The sequence below is a fragment of the Equus przewalskii genome, chromosome 14 (genome assembly GCF_037783145.1).
Source record: "Equus przewalskii isolate Varuska chromosome 14, EquPr2, whole genome shotgun sequence".
Taxonomy (NCBI): domain Eukaryota; kingdom Metazoa; phylum Chordata; class Mammalia; order Perissodactyla; family Equidae; genus Equus; species Equus przewalskii.
The window spans coordinates 12835277-12852890 of NC_091844.1; the positions used below are offsets into that span (position 1 = coordinate 12835277).

Genomic DNA, 17614 nt, shown 5'->3' on the forward strand with positions numbered 1-17614 from the left:
TCTGCGCAAGCGTACACTTCTGAGACAGGGTTAGGCGGCGCCGAATCGTATCAAACGCTGCAGTTCGGAAAGAGGGACCTGTTGTGGATTCCGGGGAGGCTTGTGGTCACCCTAGAAGTACTGCCTACGTGTGGTGTCACGTCCCTCCAGTCCTTCGATGAGAAGGCCGTCCGAAGGAAATATGTCTCTCTGATCCGTGAGGCCCGTCCCTACCCCTGGTTCTTACCGCCCGAGAAGACTGCCAACGACATTGAGTTTTCTGGCGCTCGGAAGGGGCTTGTTTTTGCTTCAGTTTGTCCGCGTTAAGGAATTTGGTTCTAAAATTTGGGCCGGAGAGACGCAGAGTTTTCTGAGGACGGGGCTGGGCCTGAAGCAGGGAACGTGCACATTTGTGCGTTGGAAGAAGAGAAGAGTCCACGATATACGTATAGTTAACTGGGCAGCCGGCCCGACTTCCGACACTTTGAGCACACACGGGCCTGCCCGTGTTGGTACGTCTGGAAGGGCCCTTGTTGGACATATCGCAGGGATTTTCAGCCTTGGCCGCAGGCCGGAATCACCTGAAGAGCTTTCGACATACTGATGCCGGGGACCCAGTCTGAGAAGCGAGGGTTTGAAAAGATCTGCAGGTGATTCTAATGTGCAGCTAAAGCTAAGAACCCCTGAGCTAGAGGTTCAGGGAAGACTGGAGATTACACAAAGAATATGATAAAATCCTACTTCAGGAAGAAGTCTACACTTTCACTAAAAAAATCTAAACTGCAAGGCATTGTTACAAATATAAATGGCACAGTTACTGCCCCCAGAGAACTCAAGGTCCAATGGAAAAATCAGAATGTGAAATTATTATAATACAGTGCACTATGTTCTACAATTACGTCACCTCCAAGATACTATAGGAGTCCAACGGAGGAAGCAATTAACTGTGGCTGGGAAAGTTGGCAAAGGCTTCCTCTAACTGGTACACTGGAAGAAGAGTAATTAGTTTCTTAAGAAGAAAGAAAAGTGCAACCTAAGCAGAGAGAATAGCACCTGCAAAGATAGAGACTAGAGGATCAACGTGCAAAGAATTAGTAGCAAGATGAGTGGCTGGCAGATAAGGTTTAGGGGCTGATAAACGGTAACTTGGGGCCAGGTTGAGGACGATTTTGTGCTGTAGTAAAGGGTTTGGACCTTCCAAGAAGATTAGGACTTGATTAAAGTCATGATGTCCAAGACATACATATTTTCCTGCTGTTGCCTTCTGCATAGTGTCTTTTATTATTCGTTTAGCCTTATGCTGACAGCAGAAATCTTGGGGTCCTAGATGAGTTTCCTTCTAGAATTTCCCACCCCTGGGTATGCCCTAGTCTTCATCTCTCTCTTTACTGCCCCGGGTAGCTGTCAGAGTGGAAACTGAAGTTCTCCAGGGTTTAGCAGTGTAAAAGTTGGGTTTGCTGCTAGCTTACCTCTCAGAGTTCTAGCTCTCACTTCATTTTTAAAAATCTTTGCAAATTCCTCATTTTCATGCCTGATGACCAGTGTGTTTCTAAAGATGTAACTTTTCAGCATTGTTAGATTTTTCAATTAGGAGGGTTGTTCAGGGTATCCAATTGGCCATGTTGCTGGAAAGATTAAGAGAATTTTAGCTCATTTTCTCAAAAGAGGAAGGGCATATGGATGCTGAGCAGCCAAGAAACAACAGATATTCATCTTGTTTAGAATAAAACAGATGTCTCCTAGGTCCGCCAGCTGTGGGCTCTGCCAAATTGCAGGATGTTGTGGCTGTCTGCTGCTGTGTAACAAACCTCTCCAAACTTAGTGGCTTAAAACAACAAGATTATTATACTAACAGGTTCTGTGGGTCAGGAATTTGGACAGGGCACAGCAAGGATGGCTTGTCTTTGCTTTCGTGCTTCACGATTTCTGGACCCTCAGTTGAGAGGACTCAAATGGCTTCTTCATCCATAGGTCTGGTACCTGGACTGGCACTAGTGGCTGGGCTCAGCTGGGACTGAGTCCCTACATATAGCCTCTCTTTGTGCTTGGACTTTCTCACAGCCTGGCGGTCTCTCAGGGGAATCAGTCTTCTTACATGGCAGCTCAGGGCTCCAAGAGGGAGTGTCCCAGTGAACAAGACAGAAGCTGCATGGCCTTTTATGACCTAACCTCAAAAATCAATAGTGTCACATGTGCTGTACGCTATTGGTTGAAACAGCCACAAACATGCCCAGATTCAAGGGCAGGGAACAGACAGCCCAGCTCTGAAAGGGAGACATGTCAAAGAATCTGTGGCCATTAAAATAAAAAACCTGCCACGTGGATTTTAACCTTCGTCTTGTATGGGTGTTTCTCTGTGAGAGAGGTGGAGGCCGGGGTGGAGTGTAGAAAGAAGAGAAGGGTCACTTGTAATCAGAGACCCTGGTGGTACCTTTGCAGTGTCCATGTTTCAACGAACATTTTTGCTGTGCCTCACTGTTGTTCTGCTTGCCTGGGTGGTTGTCTCCTAAGCTGTTGCAAGTTGCTTCTACCAGCCATTTCTGTTCCTCCCAGGCCACCTCTTGCTGTTCTAAGATCCCTCTTCTGGGACACCCTTTGAACTTCTCTCTCTAAGCATTTCTCCTCTTTGCTGCTGCTACCTAATACCCTGTATCCATATCTACATCTCTCTCTCTCTCGGAAGAAAGTGTCATTCCTTTATATTGTGTGGCCTTTATAGAGGTATTATCTTAGCAGAATAGTATGGGACCTTAGTGATAAGTGTTTTGTTTTACCACTCAGTCTATTGGGTTGGGAATGGTTGGTCCCTGAGCAAAGAGATTTGGCTACTTAGTAATCTTTATTTTCTACAACCAGCTCTCTCTTCCCTGGGGTGCATGTGTCTCATCAGAAGCTAGGTGGATGGGATAAAAAAAGAGATGCAGGCACAGTTTTACGCTCTACCTGAAAAATGTTGCTTCTTCTGATACCTAGGTCTGATTCTAGTCAGATTGGCTCTTTACTTCTGTGTTTTTGTTTGTTTAATATCTTTTTTTTAATGGCTACCATTGGGTCATCTTTAGTCCACCCTAACTGACCGTGTATGCCTGGGCCCCACTTGTGAACAGGTTCCTGTTTTGACCATGGGGTTTCTTACCCAGGTAAGTTGGAGGGTGTGGATGGTGGTACTCTAACATTGCACGTTAGTTAAGGAGGCTCTGTCTGCCAGAGCACAGAGAACCTGTAGAAATCTCTGTGCTTCAGTTCTGCCTTACAAAAGCACCAGTCAATCATTCACATTTTTGTTTCTTATAATTAGTTCTTAAAACTCCTTTAGCTCTTTAGAGTAAGCCATCTCCTTCAGGCTAATTTGAGTTAGAGAGATGCTCTTGCTATCTGTTCTTCCTCTGGATAAACGACAGTTTATCAATATCGTTCTTAAAATCTGCCATCCCCCGTTATCCTTTCTCTCCGTTTTCTGTGGCAATAGAATTTTAGCTGGGCACAAGAATAAAGACTACATTTCCTTGCAGGTAGGTGTGGTCATGTGTTCTGGTAAATAGGATGTAAGTGGATGTGTTGTATGGCACCTTCCGACAACTTACCTTAAAGGACAGCTGGAATCAGAATAAAAAGGAATGAACTATTGATACACATGCCAACATGGATGGATCTCAAGGGCTTTATGCTGAGTGAAAGAAGCCACTCTCAAAAGGTTACATACTGTATAATCCTGTTGATGTGACATTCTGGAAAAGGGAAACTATAGGGACAGAACAGAGTAGTGGACACAGGGGTTAGGATGGGAGAAGGGTTTGACTACAAAGGAGGGGCAAAAGGGAATGTTGGAGGTGATGGGGAAACCTAGCAGGCTGGGACCAGAGCTCCCCTAACAGTACTTGACATCAGATGGCACACTGAGTTAGGGAGGGGACATACCTGTTAAGCTACCGATGAACTCTCCTGGGTAATGAATGTGTAAAAAGGGCCTCTGGACCAAGGTCTCTCCCAAAGGACTGCATTTAAGAGGGGGAAATTTTCAGACACTGTAGCAGGCCAGTGCCAAAAGAAAAGGTATCAGGGACAGGCAGTGACCCTCAAGTTCATCTGAAGCAGTTCCATTTCTGTCTGTTTATGTCAGCACCAATGAGATGACAGTCTTTTTTCATTTGTTCGTCTCCTCACCTTTTTGGTTCCAGAGCAGTCAAGAGAACAGAAACTCCTGTGCCAGCCATGGGTTCCCGGGGGGCAGCACTCCCTGCTTGGGAGGCAGAGGGCTTGCTTGGCGGGCACTTGCTGTACCATCCTGGCTGTCTGTGCCACCGTAAGTGCTAGCAGAAAAGTGAAAGAGACTGAAAAAGCAAGAAAGGAGAATGGTCTTGTTGCCCTGACTTAATAGGTTATTTGTCCTTGAACTTCTAAATAGGGTCTATAAACCAATCTGTCAGTCTTCATAAGTCCCCTCTCTGGCTGAGGACTGCCTCCTGAGAACCGTCGCTTTAATATTCAGAGCATTTCTCCATTTCTTTTAGGTCCTCAAAGATACTCGTGTCTGGAGCAGGAGGGAGTCCAAAGAGCCCCCTTCTTTGAGCTCCCCCTCTGCTGAACTCCAAACTGGGGGCATGGGAGAAAAGCGGAGAAGCACGGGACAGCCTGTGGAACAGAAGTCAGTAGCCAGCAATGAGCCATCAGTATCTCCTGGGCACTTTGCAAGAAATAAACACGCCCGGAGAGCCTCCTGGAAATTCTTATTTGAAGCATTCACGGTACGCTTCTCATTTTAACACATTTCCAGTGGCTTCTGTTGAACAGCTCTAAACCGGGCTGTGGGGCCCAGCCACAAAGGGCACTCCCAACACAAGAGCTACTTCCAGTTCCCAGCGGGTGGCGGGGAGCAGGGTGAAAGCTCCAGCCAGGGCGCTGATGCACACGGACCGTCCCAGCAGAAGCGAGAGCGCAGCGGGAGAACTCGCCCGGCCGCCAGGCCGCAGGCGCCGCTCGTCCCGCCCCCGACGCTCGCTGGTGGGACCCCCGCGCGGTGGTCCGTCTGCGCAGGCGCAGGACGGGGCTCGGGAGACTGGGCTCGGGAGGCGGGGCTGGGGCGGGGGTGTCGCCTTGCTTTTTGTGGGTTTGCCACTGCGGGTGCGCGGACCTGCCTTGGGACCGCGCCCGGAGCTGGTGGCGGAGTTGGGGGTGTCTCTCCGGCTGCCCGCCGGCAGTGGCTGTGGGCGCCTGGAGCTGGGGCAGAGTCGCAGGGCCGGCCGTGTTCCTGTGAGGCCCTCCCCGGAACCCTCGCTGTCTCGGGGCAGCCGAGGGGGTCGCAGTGTGGCTGCGGCCGTGCCTTCTGGTTGGCTGCGTGGGGACTGGCTTCCAGAGCCTGGTCCCGAGGAGCAGGGCGGCGGAGCGCAGCCAGGGGGCTGCGGCCGGAGGGTGAGGGTCTGAGCGCGCCTGGGAGCGGGGCAGAGCGCCGCCCGGAGCAGCAGCGCCGCGCGCCCTGGCGGGGCCCGGCTTTGACAGCCCTGCGGGTCGCCGGGGCGTCGCCGCGCGGAGTGGGGATGCCCCGTGTCACCCAGCCTGCTTCCCGCTCACGGAACCCTCAGGAGGACCGCAGGGCCGCGGCCGAAGGACAGAGATTTGGACCTAGTGAAAGGGACATCGCCCTTTAGCCCCAGCTATGGACTCCACAGCATCAGGTTTGGCTCTCGAGGGTGCAGAGGGCCGGAAGCCCTCCTGGGGAGTTAGTGCCGGGCATAGGTAAAGGACCGTAGGACGAGGCCAGGGAATCCCACTGGAGGGACAGAGCCTGCAACTCCTTCCCTGTGGCGGTTTCTACTCTTCCAGGTTCAGGAGCGTGCAGTGCTAGCTGCGAGAGACCACAGCGGCGGTGGAGGGGATGGCCGCGGGAGACTTGTCCCAAAGGCCAGAGGAGAGAGGGGAAGGCAGGAGAGGCTGCCCTCCTGCTGTGTCAGGGAGAGGGCAAACAAACCTGTGAGGGAGTGGCCCTTGGCCAGGGATCAGAGGACAGCAGGGCCATTTGGAGCCTTGCCATCCACTTCTTTTATCACTTCATTAAGTAGGAAGATTCTTCCAGCTCTTCTAGCTCAGCAGTGTACAAAGTCAGCAGTGTACGCGGTGGGTATCTCCTGTGACCACCTCCCCACTAGTGTTGGGAACAGGGCAATCCAGGTGACCCAGGAGGTTTTAAGCCCTTGCTTTCTAGGTTTAGAATCTCTCGTCTTTCACCAACTGGGCATTTGAATTTGACTTTTCATTCTTCAGTGCACATGCTCAAGGTCACAAAACTAGCCAGTGGCAGAGCTGGGCCGCATCTCTGGGACTCCCACCCCCTCTTTTTTCCCTTATGCCTGTGGTCTGTAGACCAGCAGCACAGGCATCGCCTGGAAGCTCTTTAGAAGTGCAGACTCTTAGGCCCTATGCCCCATCCACTGACCAAGAGTCTGTTTAACGAGAGCCTCAAGAATCCATGTGCACACTGAAGTCTGAGAAGTGCTCTAGAGCTCACCTCAACCATATAATCTCCTGCCTGCCCACCTCTGTGCTGCTCTTGTTGAAGCCATAACCACTTCTCTGGCATGGTTGGGGTTAGTGCTTTTTGTTTTAAGGCTTTAAAAATAGTATGATACAAAACCCTATAATAGAGGGGCTTTCTGAATATGCTCAGAGACCTAAGAAGCACCGAGGGCAGCTTCTCAGGAAGAGCTGGCTTCCGAGCTGCATTCCTGAGGATTGGGGGAGAGTGTAACTTCTTCTCCTTCAAGTCGTATATCCCTCCGTGGCCTTGCCCTGGGCCTTGTTTTGTATTGCTAACCTGCCTTTTACTCACACGCTACATTTAAAGTTCCTTGAAGTTCTTCTCCCTGTTTATATTTTCAAAAGGCCTCCGTAGAGGACCTGCATGTTGGAGGCCCAGTAAATAACTCTCCAATGGAGTCACACTTCACCTACCTATGTCCTGCTGTGGCCTATGGACAGGTGGGGGCCTCACACAGCTGAGTACAAGGGCATTTCTCTCTGATGTGGGCAGGCTAGAGGCTGCCCCTCAGCTCCCTTTGGCCCAGCTCAGTCCCCAGAACCGTGGAGGTGACATGCTGCCTGTGTAGGGGTCTCCAGCTTGGGGAGCCTGGGAGCTGTAAATCCCATGAGGGTGAGCCTTCCTCATGGCTCCTTTTACCTTCCTAGTTCTCCCTTCTCAGGACCCTACTCTTCCTCCAGAGAGAAACCAGGGAGAAAAGGGAACAGCCAGTTTATTCCTGAAAGCCAGGCCCCAGGTGAGTTGGAGTTCTCTTAATTTTTCCTCAAATGCCTGAACTATAGATATCTTTGCCTCCTTTTCTCTGCAGCCTCTTTGTTTGCCAAAGGGAACTGATCCCATTTCCTGCTTTGCAGGAGGCTGAGCCCATCAAGGTGGATGCTGGCCTCCCTGCCCCTTGCCCAGGGCCCTTTCCTCTCTGTTCAGTATGCACTCACTCAGCTCCTTTGGTTTATTTCTGTAATGGGCACTGCGGTGAGTACCAAGTAATGTGAGAGCACCCTGGCCCTGAAGGAGTGTCACAAGCAGAGAGGGGAGAGGACTCTGGCACCTAGGATGCAGCCCCAATCACAGTAAGGATGTGCATGGTTTGATGGCAGGTGGAGTGGCACAGATAGGCCTTTCCATCAGGATTTGGGAAAAGGACATTCAGGCTGTGCTGGAGAGGGTGGGGAGGCTCGTGGAGAAGAGGGAACAAGAGGTTCTGAGGGTATGGACAGGTGAGGAGGCTGTTTGTGGCTGGGTCCCCGTTCAAATGTTATCTTCCTGGATTAGTGAGGAGACAGATGTAACTTCACTTCTTCCTGGCTGTGTGAGCTTGGACAGGTCACCTAAACTCTGTGCTTTGGTTTTGCCAACTGTAAAATGAGGATGATAATCATGTTAATGAAAATGATGAAAATAATAATAACTATTATTATTTACTGAGAACCAAACGTATATCAAGAACTATTTTACGCAATTTATACTAACTCATTTCATCTTTAAAACTTTCCTATTATGAAGAATGGCATCTGAGGCACAGAGGGGTAAACTGAGAAACCAAGGCACAGAGAGATAAAATAACTTGTTCGTGGTTATCTAGCTAGTAAGGAAGAGAGCCCAGTTTCAAATCCAAGTTGTCTGGCTCCAAAATCTTAACCACTCAATAATACAACTACCTCATGTGGTTGTTGGACTCTTTCAGCAATTGGACTTGCTTAGTCCATCAGCTTCAGTTGTGTTGAGGATGATGGGGATAATGGTGACTGACTCGAGAGGTGGACTCAAGTTTGGCTGTAGTAGGCTGGATGTGGAGGGAGAACCAAATGGTGGGCCATGAATGCCAGCCTGCATCATTTCCTCTATCCAAGATAGTAGTTTAGTGGGTTCTGGCTTAATGATAGACATTTATATTTAATCTTCTAGCCAATGGGGGAAACCCCTACCAATGAGGAATTCTCTCAAGTAATTAGTAGAGTAATAAGTAGAGCTTAGTCTAGTTATGCTGTGGTAACAACAGCCACCAGATCTCAATGGCTCACAGTAACAAAGGTGTCTTTCCCCTTTATGTTACTTATCAGTAGTGGGCTGGCTGTGATTCTGCTCAACATCCTCTTCGCTCTGGGATTCAGGCTGAAGGATCACCCCTGCTCTGGGATATGCTGTCCTTGAGGCAGGGGGAAAGCACAGTATTAGAACTAGGAGATTGTTCTTCAAGCTTCTGCTCAGAGGTGGCATGTGTTGCTTCTGCTCACAACCCGTTGGCCAAAGCAGGTCATGTGGCCAAGCTGATGTTAAATAAGGTGGGGAGTGTAAGCCTCCCGTAGTGAGAGGCCCAAAGGGAAGGGCATTGAATATTTTGAACAGATAATTAGTCTACCACTGTCTTGTTTTCTTACTCAGAGATGTTCACTTCCCTTCTTCCCACACACAAAAGCTCTCGCCAACAGAGAGAACCCAAAAGCCCCATCCCATCAGAGCCATCAGGATCAAAGTCCTGGATGGTATAATAGTCTGGACATGAGGTCTGGCTGTTTCTCCTCTGGATCTGGAGACCTATGAACTAAAAGGACAAATTGCCTAAATCCATATATCCAACATACAGTGGAGGAATGGGGACAGGATAACCACAATAAACACCCCCATTCAGAAAGGGGAAGCATGGGAGGAGCCCAGCAGTCCCAGGTCCACGACAGTTATGAATTTCTGCTGGGCAGACTCAGTGAGGACCACTGACCTTGGGAGTGGGCAAGTCTTTTGGTTATGCCGTGGTTCTGCTCCCTGGGTGGAGCTCCCCAGTCCTGTGTTCTCCTTGGCTCTTGGCTCTGGCCTCCAGAAGTTCCTTCTTTTTATAGTATCCTCCTTGATCACATATGAAGATAATATGGATAATAAGCTCTTTTGAGGGCTAAACAGCTTTTTCATCCTGCCTGAGAAAGTTGTTAGCCCGAGGATTGTTTCAAGTTATGAACATTCAGTGTAATTCTCAAAAACTTAGCCAGCTTTTTGTGTATTTGCTTCCATCAGCTCCATGTGTCGATAGTTTTATTTTATGCACAGTTCTTTTGGATATGCCCTTCTCTTTAGATTTCATTGTAGAGCTTTTGGGGTTTCCTTGGGAAAGCCATCCTTTTAGTCACCCTGAGCAATTTGGTCCCACTGAAAGGATTTACTAAGAACCATCTGAAATTATTCAGAGGTTTAAACAAAAGGTTTGGCAGCCACACCTGTGACTTGGTGCTTGCCAGTAGGCTGGCTTTTAATCATCCTTTGTCATGCAAAAGAATCATGTCTATTGTGTTTGACCAGTTGGAAATGAGAATTGGTTAAATCTCCAACCCTGCAAGTCCTGGAATTTCTGGATACTTTCTTTTGCCTTCCATTTTTACTTGGCAAACCAGCAAACTCTTGAGCTCATTTTTTTTTTCATAATATTTTGTCAACAACCAACTCATGCTACTGATGTGATGTTTCCAGCCTCTTGTCTTAACATCACAAGCTCGTGCTTACATTGTTCATCTTTCAAATTATTGCAGGCAACAGTTTTACCAAACAGTTCACCACCAAATTACAGGGGTTGCCATCTTGCCAATAAGTTTCCTCACTGCCTGGCCCTGAAGCCAATGCCACATATTTTAGGCTTTTTGTTATGGCAGAACCTCACTTGGAGTTCCAGTTTTTTAATGAGTCAGTTTAGGCTAGTTGTGCTGTGATAATGACAGCAAACCCTCAGAGACTTAGACTAACAAAGGTTTATTTCTTGCCCCCACTACATGCAAGCTGTCGCTTTACCCCACGTCTTCTTTACTCTGGGATCACTTGTCATTCTCAAAGCAGAGGGAAAAGAAGCAATTGCAGAACCCCCACTGGCTCTGAAAGCTTTTGCTTATATGTAGCTCCTGTCACTTCCTTCACATTCCTTTTGTGAAAGCAGATTATTTGGCCGTGCCTGGGTCAGTGGGGCAGGCAGATCAATTCTGTAGGGAGGGGCCACTGAATATTTTGAACACATAATATAATCTATCACAAGAGATAACTATAGTAGTGAGTTTTCCAAATTTGATTATTTTGGACTGACTTTTATGCTAATGTAAAATCATTACTTTGACTTATTCTTTGGAATTGTTAGTGCCTAATGGGATTTGATTTTTAAAAATTTTGGGGGAAGAGTAACAGGAGTTTATACTACCTTCACGTATCTGCTTTTTTAGTTGATAGTATATGGATATATGGATTATTGTACAATACAAGTCAAATAGGAGGAGTTCTAATTGCTGTTATAGAGGGTGACACGATAGTTCTGGGTGGGACCCACAGAATAGTTGTGCCATGTGGGGACCTGGGATCCAGGGTCTCACTCTCAATGTGCACATTCAGTAATTGAAAAATGATTAGGCTTTGGGGGAGAGGTGTAATTAAACTCACAAAAGACTTATTGATTCACTATTAAAAGGCTACGTGATATACTTTCACTGAACTGTGTGCTGGCAGGCAGGTAAAGGGATAAATTATTATAAACCCTAAATTATTTGATTCAGTCTTAGTAAAAATTGTCATTGAAATCATAGGTCACAAGTTTCAAAAATACTTAATTAGGGGACATGTGATACCAGTGCATTTGAGAATATAAAGCATATTAGTCTGTTCTAATTGATTCTAATTAAATGCAACTAAATTGAGAGTACAACCTCTTGAAAACTGAGGAAATGATTGCATTTCTCTCCCCCACCTGAGCAGAATGTCTCTGTAGGCCTGATTTCTCCTGAGACCCTGATTCTGTTTCTAAGCAGCTTGATGTTGACATAGTGGGCCCTGGGTGGGATACCAAGTAGTAAGGATGATATAATCTGTGGAACAGCTTAAAATATTTTTGAGATGATAAAACACAGAACTGGGCATTGAGATAGCTAGAACTCTTGGAATCCCTTCTTGCATGTCCTGAAGTTCTAGTCATACACCCGTCCACTCTTCTCCCCAGGGCTGTGAGTGTGCTCCCTGAGGGTGCAAGAGTGTCTTCTGTATTTCAGGACCTGATGACATTTGAGGATGTGGCTGTGGAATTCACCCAGTGGGAGTGGGGGCAGCTGGACCCTGCTCAGAAGGACCTGTACCGAGAGGTGATGCTGGAGAACTTCAAGAACCTGGCCTCTGTGGGTGAGCTCATCTTCTCCAAAGCCCAAAGCCTGCCTATCAGGCCTATCTCCTTGGTGTTTAAAAGTTAGGGGTGTCAGGGCCTGTTGCCTGAGTTTTGCCCTGGGCTTCTGGAATCAGACATTTACATTCTCTTTGGGGACTATGGATGCAGTCTTTCTGCTCCTGATAGCTAGGAAAGGTCCCGCTCCAAATGAAATTGGAATAAGAAGTCTCATGACTGTGCTCCTGCTGTTTCACAATGCCTATTCTTTGGAGGCTGTCCACACCTATAGAATTTCTCCACCCTGAAGACCAAGGGCCAAAGCGTTGGCCTCTAACATACAGTCATGATCCTTTTCTTTCTCTACCATCAGGGTTTCCAGTGTCCAAACCGTATATGATCTGCCAGTTGGAGGAAGGGGAAGAGCCATGCATATCGGAGAGAGAGATCTCAACAGGTGACCACTCAGGTGAGTGAATGAGACCAAAGCAGTATCCACATCATAAGGCCCAGCCTTGGGCCAGAGCTAAAGCTCAGGAAAGCAGTACTCAAGTCCTGGAGCACAGGCTGCGCCTCCATATAGGAACCTAGAAGAGAGGACAGAGGGAAGATGCTGATCTCCTCTATATTAGTACTTTCTTGATCTTTTTTCCTTCCAGAATGAGAGCAAGGGTCTGACATCTGGATCTAGTCTCATGATTAATATCTGTCTGTTTACAGTGGTCTGTAAACATGGCTGTGTTTCAGAATCTCTCAGGGAGCTTGTTAACTATTTAGATCCCCAGGAGCCACACAAGACCTTTTGACTCAGAATCTGGCTTCTGGGAGCACTGGTTAGGCATTGCCAGTCATGTCCCTCTTCAGAAAGGTCATTATTATTGTATTAGCTTTCTATTGTTACTGAAACAAACTGTCACAAACTAAGCGGCTTTAAGCAACAGAATGTTATTATCTCACAGTTTATAGTTCAGAAGTCTGGCATGGGTCTTACACGGTTACAGCCAAGGTGTCAGCAGGGCTGCTTTCCTTTCTGGAGCTTCTAGGGGAGAATCTGTTTCATTTGAGTTGTTGGCAGGACCAGTTCCTTGCAGCTGCAGAACTGAGGGCCTTGTTTTCTTGCTGGCTGTAAGCTGAGGGGTGTTCCCAGCTTCTAGAGACTGCTAGATTCCTTGGCTCATGGTGCCCCTCCTCCACCGTCAAAGCCAGAAATGGTGGATTGAGTCCTTCTTACACTTCATCTCCATGACTCAGCCAGGAAATGTTCTCTGATTGTAAACCTCATGTGATTAGATTGGGCCCACCTAAATAATCCAAGATAAACTCCCCATCTCAAGGTCTGTGCCCTTAATCACATCTGCAAAGTTCCTTTTGCCAGATAAGGTAGCATATTTATAGCTTCTTGAGATTAGGGCAGGACATGTTTGGGAGAGAACTATTCTGCCTGCCAGAATTATATATAGTAATATAATACTTTTTCTATGTATATGTACATAATACATAATAATGTAAGGTGTGGACTGAGGTGCTGAGGGAAGACTTTGTGGAGGGCATCTCCCTACCCTCCTTTCATCTTTACAATCTTTGAACTTACCTTGTATACTGTAATCCAAACACTGTTTTTTCAGGTTTTCCCAGTCTCCAATTACCTGCTTGTCTCTTACTTTTGATACCTCCAAAATCTTCTTCAGATATACACCATTCTTAAACTGGACATATCTTTTAGATATTATTTTAAGGGTTAATTATCTTGCATCCATTGTAAGACTTTACTTTCTCTTGGCACATAGAACAGGTAATACGAGAATGTCTTTTTTTTTCCCCCAGACTGGGAGAGAAGGCCTAAAGCCAAGGAATCAATACTATGTCAGGGAATTTCCAAAGAAGAATCATTCCAGGTACCACCAGTGGAAAAACACATTGGAGATGAACTCTGGTCCTCCAAACTGAAAGCAGCCTGTGGTTGTGATGAGCAGTTAGAGATGCATCCAAAAAAACAGGAACAGCATCTGAAAGAAACGTCACTCATTCACAAATCTACCACCCTTAGGAGAGATCATGAATGGAGTGAATTTGGGAGAAGTTTAGGCTTAAGATCAGTCTTTGTTAACCAACAAGGTGTTCCCACAGGAGAAGGATCCTATAAATGTGATACAGAATTCAGACAGACTTCAGGGAGAAATAACTCTCAGAGAACCCATCCAGGGAAGAAATCTTGTAAATGTAACGAATGTGGGAAGTCCTTCCACTTCCAGTCAGAACTTAGGCGCCATCAGAGATGTCACACTGGAGAAAAGCCCTATGAATGCAGTGAATGTGGGAGAGCCTTTGGCCATATTTCATCCCTTATTAAACATCAGAGGACTCACACTGGAGAAAAGCCCTATGAATGCAGTGAATGTGGGAGAGCCTTCAGCCAGAGTTCATCTCTTGTTCTACATTATAGATTTCATACTGGAGAGAAACCTTACAAATGTAACGAATGTGGAAGAGCCTTTGGTCATACTTCATCCCTTATTAAACATCAGAGAACTCATACTGGAGAAAAGCCCTATGAATGCAGGGAATGTGGGAGAACCTTCAGCCAGAGTTCATCTCTCATCGTACATTATAGATTTCATACTGGAGAGAAACCCTACAAATGTAATAAATGTGGGAGGGCCTTCAGCCAGAGTTCATCTCTCACTCAACATTATAGATTTCATACTGGAGAGAAACCCTACAAATGTAACGAATGTGGAAGAGCTTTTGCTCATACTGCATCCCTTATTAAACATCAGAAAAGTCATGCTGGGAAAAAACCCCTATGAATTCAGCAACTGTAGGAAGGCTAGAGTACATACCCCACAAAACCTGAGAGAATATATGTTAGAGAGAAACCCTCTAAGTGTCATGTGTGTAGGAAGACACATCTTGTGTGTTGGAGGACACATCTTGTTTGACATCAGACAGGACACACTAAAGATAAGCTCTATTGGTATCAAGAGAAGGTGGGCTTTCAGTCTCTCCTCCTCCCTATCAAACACCAGAGAATGCATACTAGTGAGAAACCATGTGAATGTAATGAATTTGGAAAGGTTTGGTCAGAGGACACACATTTTTCAACATCAGACAGTTTACACTGGGGAGGAGCCTTATCAGTGTAATGAGTATGGCACAGCCTTCAGTCACATGTTGTTCCTAAAAAAAAATCAGATAACTCATACTAGAGAGAAACTCTGCAAGTGTGGTAAAAGCCGTCAGTAATACTTCCTTTTCTAAGCATCAAGAACACACACAAGAGAAGCCCTATGAAAGCAGTAAATGAAGGCCTTCAGTCAGAGCTCATCCTTTAAGCAACAGAGAATTCATTCTTGAGAAAAACCCTATGGATATGGTGAATGTGGGAGAGCCTTTAGCCAAACCTCTTCCCTTTATAAGTATCAGCGAACTTGCCCTACTAATTAGAATCCCAGGGAATGTAATGCACTTGGGAAAGCCTTTGATGGATGTCTGCCCTTTTTGCACATCAGAGAATTTGTACTAGGGTGACTCTGAATTTAGTGAAACTTGGAAAACCCAGTGGTATGATAGTTCAGGCCTCAGCATACATTAAGGCTTCACTCATAAGAGAACCCCTGGGAGCTTAATGAATGTGAGGAAAGTTCCTTCAGACTGGCCGTTCATGAAACTAGAGCTGAAAGGAAGCTCAGGAGTTGCCCAGTCTGGTGATTTTCTACTTGGTGGGGACTGTTTTTGTCACCGCGGGACTGTTTTTGTCACCGCGCTGTGCTCTGCCTCCCCATCCTGTTACTGATGGGAGCAGGGGTGTTATTGTGTGGGTGAGGACAATGGAGGCTGAGGAAGAAAGAGAGCCACGAGTGATCTGGCCTAACCATATTTTAGAGCTAAGGAAACTGATCTTCAGAAAGTGCTGTGCCCTGGCCTACACACCCACCCGGGCTGGGCCTCTTCCTCCTGTTCACAGCTGTAGTTGGGGGATTGAGAGACTGCAGGCCTTCCCTGTACAAAACCTCCGGGCACTTGTTGCCTGTAATACATGTTACCTGTCTTTAAGAGGCAACGGAGTGGGATTTCAAAGTCTGAGCAAGAAGCAGTTTTTATTAGATCTTTATGCTACTGGATTTGGAGTTTTTGAAATAAAATGACAACTTTTTTAAACATCAAAGTAACTAAAATATGGGTATTATTAAAAAAAAATCAAAACCTCAAAAACATTATTCTAAGTGAGGGTAGCCAGATGCCAGGGACCACATATTATAGAGTTCCATTTATATGAAATGTCCAGAAAAGGCAAATCTTCAGAGACAGTACATTAGTGGTTCCTGAGACTAGGAGTGACTGCACGTGTTCAAAGGAATCTTATTGGGGTGGTGGAAATGTCCTAAAATAGGATTATGGTGATGGTTGAACAATTTGGTAAATATGCTAAAAATCATTGAATTGTACATATAAAATGGGATGATTTTTATGGTATGTAAATATACCTCAATAAAATTGTTTTTTAAAAAGTCAAATATACAGATATGCCAACGATTGCTAAACTAATTTTCCTATCTCATCTATTACTTCAAGCCATCTGCGTGTCTTTGGTATCACTTTTTATTTTCTGTAACAGTTACTCCTAAGTCTTACTGAGTCTCAAGTTCATATTTGCCTCTGCAACTTACGTAGAGAAGTTAAGACCAGGAGCTAGTATAGAGCAGAGGAGTCTTGACTAAAAAGAATTAGCTTGTACTTGGCCAAGGCAGAGGGGGGAAGGCAGGTAGGATGCACAGGAAGCATCTGGACAGCTGAGATCAGGATGCTAGTCTAGAAGCCTAAAAATCCTATAGGAGTTTCTTCCCAGAGAGCTGAGGTTCACAGGAGCAGAAATAGCAAATATTTTACATTAGTAATAGTTTGCTCTCTCTCACCTTCTTTTTTCCCAGTGCTCTTCTCTAACCCCCACCCAAGTCATGTTACATACCTGGATGCCTGCAACAACCTGTAGCTAGTCTTTGCCTAAAATCTGTCCCTTGTGTGTGTCTGCTGTGTTAACCATTCTCATCAGTGCGCACCCATTGCCCTGCTCTGAAAACCTTTCTACTGCCTACAGGATAAATCCTCACTCCTCGGTTTGGCATTTAATGCCCCCTGCAGTCTGCCCTAACCTCCTGCTGCTCCTGACAAGAACCTCTATTTCAGTCAGACTAGCTCACCTGCCCTGCCTCAGCCGTGCCTCCACACTTGCTGGCCTGTAAACACTTGCCTAAGCTCTTCCACGAGTCTAGAGTGCCCTCTCCCCTTATCTAAAGCCTAATAATCAGTCAGAACCCTGTTCACAGTACCCTTCCTCATGAAGAGTTCTCTTGAACACTGAGGTGAAGTCATATCTTACTTGTGTGCAATTGTAAAAGCATTTGTTGTTTGCATAAGTTTTTAAAAATGAAAGATATCTGCACTTGGGATAGTTCTTATCACTGTCTTGCTCCATTTAAATCATTGGTGGTTTATCATCTTGCCACTTTCTTGTCTCCTGAACCAGACTAGGTGCTTCAAGTCATTTCTCACACTTCCTCTCAGAAATGAGCACGCAGTAAGTGCTTACTAAATGTGTCAATTTGAAAAACAACTTGTATTGCTCAGGTTTTCTCAGTGCTTCCAGTTGGCTTCACACTTTCATACTAGATGAAAAGCTTTCCTTCTAGAAAACTACCAATTAAATATTTTCTTAGAAAAATATGTTTCCTGTAATTATTTTTCAAATTCCAATACAGATTAACAATGTGCCATCTTTTGGGGGTGGGCTGGTGTGTGTGTATATAAAAATTCATTGCTATTTTATTTTGTAGCACTACAATGCCTTCTCAAACCAACTACCCAGCATTAGGCCAAACTTCGCAGGTTAAGGATACAGTACAAGACTACTCTCACTTCAGACACCAGCCACAAATTTGGGGGTCCCTAGGCCACCTTTCTAACCAGCTGGCTACAAATTTGGGAGTTCGCGC

At 46.1% G+C, this 17614-nt stretch overlaps 1 protein-coding gene across 5 annotated transcripts; it reads left to right on the top strand.

Moving 5' to 3' along the window:
• The first annotated feature begins 5 nt into the window (after positions 1-5).
• On the top strand, positions 6-17343 carry ZNF514 (zinc finger protein 514). 5 transcript variants are annotated; one of them, XM_070573590.1, is made up of 6 exons: positions 6-629; positions 4491-4724; positions 7159-7247; positions 11518-11644; positions 11998-12093; positions 13449-17343. In XM_070573590.1, the coding sequence occupies exons 4-6, from the start codon at positions 11524-11526 to the stop codon at positions 14429-14431; spliced, it is 1200 nt and encodes a 399-aa protein (XP_070429691.1). In that variant the 5' UTR covers positions 6-629; positions 4491-4724; positions 7159-7247; positions 11518-11523; the 3' UTR covers positions 14432-17343. The 5 variants fall into 5 exon arrangements, with proteins under 5 accessions (XP_070429691.1, XP_070429690.1, XP_070429689.1 ...); XM_070573589.1 differs by lacking the exons at positions 6-629; positions 4491-4724 and adding an exon at positions 5015-5651 and having other exon boundaries at positions 7192-7247; XM_070573588.1 differs by lacking the exons at positions 6-629; positions 4491-4724 and adding an exon at positions 5017-5651.
• The last annotated feature ends 271 nt before the right edge of the window (positions 17344-17614 follow it).